Genomic DNA, 5,492 nt, shown 5'->3' on the forward strand with positions numbered 1-5,492 from the left:
TAGGCTACCCGGGGTAACTTAGGCCACTTACTGAAAACAAGATTGCTTATTTTAAAAGAAAAATTACATGTAGCTTTTATCTTTTAAATAATTAGAACCCAACAGATCTCATGAATTTTACTTTTTAAAAAGCAACCTTTTTTATTCTACTAAGTGGCCTAAGTAACCCCGGATGGCCTCAGTAACCACGGTTGACGATATTAAAATTCCAACTAATTCTAGCTACCCTTTCCCCCCTTCTTTTTTCTTTCAACAACTCAAATTGCTTAATAGTAAATATTGTTTTTGTTGGAATTTTATACATAAAATATGTATAATTTATTGACGTTTGTGTATCTTATGAGTTTCAGTAACAAAGTATCGATATATCATATATCGATATAACAATAATTTATCCCAATCACCTCTTTATGTCGGTATACTCATTCAAGGTCAAAATCAAAATTTATATCATAATAAATTCTAAGAATGAGACATCTCACTCAATGCAATTTAGGGAATATGTCATTATATCAGTGATTCGTTAAATCCGAGGTGGTTGCGGTATAATAATAATATCATTATACTTATAGAGCAGTAAAATTAGCTGCCCCAAACGTAAACAAAGGTCTAGAAGCACATGGCAAACCACATGTTCCTGTCTTGACAGCTCACGTTCCAATGTAAATTATAGAAAAAAAAATAACCTTTAAAATTTGGCTGTTAGGTGGCAAAAGAAACACATATTCATAAATACTCGATCATGCATCAAATAATGTCTAGATATGGATATTTTATGGAACAAAAGGTAAAATTTATCAAAAGTTGTAGTCTATCTATTTTTAGACCAGAGCAAATTATTGCGCTGGTGTGAACAAGACGAGAATTATTCGGAGCTAGGTTTTCAGAATAATTTAGCTTTATATTATTATTTCTGCAACTGTTAGATTTTATGTAAACATATTTTCAATACTGAAAGTGTATTGCCTACAACTCAAACTACAAAATTGGGAGACCTATATTGTGCGTAAATTATTCCGGTCCCTAACGAAAATCACTAGCAACTTGTTATTGTTTACGTTTGGGGCACCTAATTTTACTGCTCTATACGTATACCCTATCGATTATCTATTGTAATCATATCGGTTTGTCAAGTGTATCTGTTACTACAAATCCGTCTCGTTAAATCGCCACACTTCGTTCGGGTCAGCCCGCCTTCTCTCGTCCATCGACTTAGATCGTCCTTTGCCTCGACTGTTGTGGTCCTGCTCTTGTCTCTGGTACTGACGAGACCTGCTCTGGGTTGGCTGGATGAGGGTAAAAAGTAAAGGGAAAAAAAAAAAGTAGTCTACAGTCTAAATATTATTATCGTAATATGACACAGCGTCTTAACTCACTCAATCCTAGAGATTTTTGCTACTTTTCAAAATTAGAAAAAAATCTACCTATTAAAAATGAGCATGTGCATATATAGTTTTATTCAAATACAATGAACATGTAAAAACTAAAAACATTAGCTTTGATACTACGCCTATAATTTGTCTCCGAGAAATGTAATAAATAGGCATGGGGTAAATAAAAGTAACCCGGGTAAACTACGGATATAGTCGGTTTTAGGGTTGAGTGAGGTAAGCCTGTATTAGTAAAAATACAAAAACAAAAAACTTGAGCTTTTGTATAGCGCATTACCCACTAGACGTCCTCAAAGCGCTTTACAAACGGTCCCTGACCAACAGCAACACGTAACAGTAACATGTAGTACGAGACATGACGCCTGTGAGGCAATATTACCCTTTTTTCCCCGACAGAGACAACGCCGTTAACGGCCAGGTACTCATTTTTACACCTGAGTACGGTGAGAGAATGTGAGTAAAGAGCCTTTTCCAAGGACTCAACTATGCGCCGAGCGCGAGGCTCGAACCCAGGACCTTCCGATCCAAAAGCAGGTCGCATACCACGAAACCACATAGCCGCAAGTATAGTACTATCATGTTGGGGTGAACATTATACTGAAACGTGATTTTAATGTAAATACTCCACCCAGCTGATAATGTGGTGGTGGCGTGTGCTCATGAGGCGATACTGATGATGATGATTTCGTCTAAAGTTTGCTCAAAATAGTTAACCACTCACCTGTTCCATTCTGCTTCTGTCATCCACTTTCCCATCATCAAAAGTTCTTTGCGGGACCGGAACAGGAAGTATTGTCGTGCCGCCACTCCCAAAACTAATATCTGGAACTTCCGTTTGTATGAAGAGCGGAGACGGAGATCTGTTTTGTTCCTGAACTTTCATCTTGCTATCTTGGGATTTATGTCGAAGCATCGGTTTCAGCTTCCCCTTGACGGCCGCAAAGAAGTTGGACGGAGTAAACCCTGATGGCGCCGCCATTGGCATTGCGCTGACCCCTGCCTTAGCAATGGACGACCCGACAGGCGATTCGAGACTTTCTGACTTTTTGAAGAATAATTTTCTCTTCTCTTTAGCTGTTTTCCCACCCGATCTAGGTAAGGTTGATGTTTTTGCTGCTTGTTGGTTTTCTGATATTTGCGGAAATTGGGTTGGTGCATTTGAGGAGGGGGTCTGATCTATTGGCACAATGGTACTCGATTCCGGCGTTGTGCAGTCGATACCAGAAGTCGACGATTCATCCCCGTCAAATGATGATTGCTGTTGTACTTGGTACAACATTTGTTCATCCCATGAGCTAGACATTTTGAGCATGGCCAAAGGATCTTGAGCTTGATGGAGAAGATGGTGATGTTGTTTTGCTGATATCAATTCGTGCTCTTCTTCTGCCTCCTTTCTAAACTCTTTGGCATCTGGTAATGGTTTTGGAGCTGTGACTGGTCTTTTTGCATCTGGCCATGTTACGGTTGTTTCTGAAGATGGTGATGGCGTTTCCTCGAAAAACTTCTTCCTCGCTGTTCTTGGAGAGAATTTTTTGTGGTGTTGCGAGGACGTTGTGGAAGATGTTGAAGACATGCTAGCTGTGTTGTAGTCGGGGGATAAAAGAGTGGAGTCTAACTCTGTGGGAATTGAAGACAAAGAAGAAGGAGATAAATGTGCTGTGAAAGCACTATATGGCGCCGGGTGGGTTGGTGTGCTTGAAGCTGAGTTGGAAGATCTTTGGGAAGGTGTCGTCTTTGTTGATGGGAAGAGTCTTAGTGGTGAGTTTGTCATGTTATCATGATAACGGTTGTCTTCTGTAGATAGACTTTTGACAAATGTTGATGGTCGTTTTGGCTTTTGAGAGGTAGTTGAGTGTAAGGATATTTGTGGTGGTGTTGAGACAATGCTTGAAGAAACGTGCTGCTGCTGTTGTTGCTGTCTAAATTGTGAGTGTTTTGGTAAGGAATAAAACTGTTGACTTGGCTGGCGGAAGTGACTATGATGAAAAATGGAGCTGGGGTCCAATTTAACATCAACTTCCGGAGTTGTTGACCTCGATGACTGCGCACTTCTAGTACCGGAAGTATATGACGGAGGTCTGTCGTAGCGTCGACTTGAAGCTGCATCTGAGTGTCTCATAGTCACTGTGGAAGATGCTGATTGTTGAGTTGGAATTATGAGGGACGGAGTAACTTTTGATTTTATTTGTTTTCTGTTAAGCGAGGACGATTCTTGATTTGAGGTTGCTGTTGAACTCGATGACGCCGAGGCTGCATCTGACTCTATGGACCTCGTTGTATTTCCGGAACCCTGATCTGCAATTTTTCCCGACAAAGTTTTAATTTTGTCGCTTATCTTGGAAGAGGTTTTCACAGTAGATGACGCCACAGCAGTCGATGTTTTGGATGCTGAGACTGTTGTGACTGTTTTTGTTTTGGTTTGGTTTTTATCACTCAAAGTTGTTGCTGCAGAAGATGTTAAATATGAAGACTGAGATGGAGAAGAACTGCTGGTGGTTATCGCTTTTGAAGAGGATGCCTTTGTTTCTGAAGAAGTTTTGCTTGGAGACTTGGTTAGTTCATTTGCTGCTTTAGTGACTTCTTGGACAGCCTAAGGATAGAGTTGAGAATTTTTTTTTGTAGACGTAGTTTGTATAGAGATGTGGTTTTCATTATATTATGAGAGAGAGAGAGAGAGAGAGAGAGAGAGAGAGAGAGAGAAAGAAAGAGAGAGAGAGAGAGAGTGATTGAAAAGAATAGAAAGAAAGAGAAGAGAATTAGAAAGAGGGAGGAAGTGGAAGGAAACGAGAGACTGTGTATGTTTGTGTGTGAGAGAGAGAGTGTGTGTGCGTGTGTGTGACACATACATACACACACACACAGAGAGAGAGAGAGAGAGAGAGAGAGAGAGAGAGAGAGAGAGAGAAAGCGTTAAAATCGATGACTTTGGAATTTACTTATCACAAAAGGCCCGGTCAATCATACATCCAATCAGATATGAATTACGTACACCCTTTATACTTGGTACATCATTATTATTATGTGGGACCTGAATTGTTCATATTTTATTGAACCACTCTGCATATTTTTAAACAGAGAGATCTAGTTACTTACCTCGATTAGGGTGGTTGCAACAACATTCTGAAGACGAAAGATAATAATATAATATATAATAATACTACTATATACTACTAATATATATAAAATACTACTAAATATAATATACTACTACTACTAATATATACTATATAACTACTATAACTACTAATAATAATACTAAATACTAATAACTATATATCAATATAATACTACTAACTAATACTACTAATAACTATATACTAACTATAATACTACTATACTAACTACTAACTAATAATACTAATAACTAACTACTAACTACTACTACTATACTATTATACTACTAACTGATCTATACTACTTACTAATCATACTATACTCATTATACTTAACTATACTACAGATACTACTATTACTACACCTACTACGTACTACTATATACTATATAGCTACTACCTACTACTACTACTCTCTATACTTTCACTACTATCAACTACTCTACCTATACTACTACTACTACTACTACTACTACTACTACTATACTACTACTACTACTATACTACTACTATACTACTACTACTACTACTACTACTAACTACTACTAATACTACTTAACTAACTACACTACTACTACTACTACTACTACTAATAATAATAATAATAATAATAATAATAATAATAATAATAATAATAATAATAAATATAATAATAGTAATAATATTACTATAAGAATTATATGAATTGTAAGAAGATAGATCCGATCCATACATTGCTAAGTTCATATTATGACTGTTCAGTTGATTGGAACTTTAATAGGGAATGAGATTAGCGGAAGAGTAGCGTCTCTTGATTGGACGCACGCATGCGCACAACCAACATGATTTTCTCTCTCTAATAACTTTTCCGCCGGTGACGTTACAGACTATGGGTGACGTCCAATCAAGGGACGCTACTCTTCCGCTAATCTCATTCCCTATACTGACCTAAAGTTAAGCTAATAAGAATTAGTCTATATTATATGAATTGTAAGAATGACGTTACGAT

General features: G+C 37.5%; 1 protein-coding gene across 2 annotated transcripts in view; it reads right to left on the reverse strand.

Moving 5' to 3' along the window:
* Window positions 1–282: 282 nt before the first annotated feature.
* LOC144957132 (uncharacterized) overlaps window positions 283–5,492 on the reverse strand; it is a 219,567-nt gene continuing 214,357 nt past the window's right edge. For both annotated transcript variants that reach the window (XM_078888153.1, XM_078888152.1), the window contains 3 exons: window positions 4,485–4,511; window positions 2,113–3,981; window positions 283–1,286 (listed from right to left, as the gene is read on the reverse strand). In XM_078888153.1, coding sequence (XP_078744279.1) covers window positions 1,146–1,286; window positions 2,113–3,981; window positions 4,485–4,511 — 2,037 coding nt within the window. In that variant the 3' untranslated portion in view covers window positions 283–1,145. The remainder of the gene's footprint in view (window positions 1,287–2,112; window positions 3,982–4,484; window positions 4,512–5,492) is intronic.

This window comes from Berghia stephanieae, chromosome 11 (genome assembly GCF_034508935.2).
Source record: "Berghia stephanieae isolate SIO BIC M18660-M18661 chromosome 11, UCSD_Bste_1.3, whole genome shotgun sequence".
NCBI lineage: Eukaryota > Metazoa > Mollusca > Gastropoda > Nudibranchia > Aeolidiidae > Berghia > Berghia stephanieae.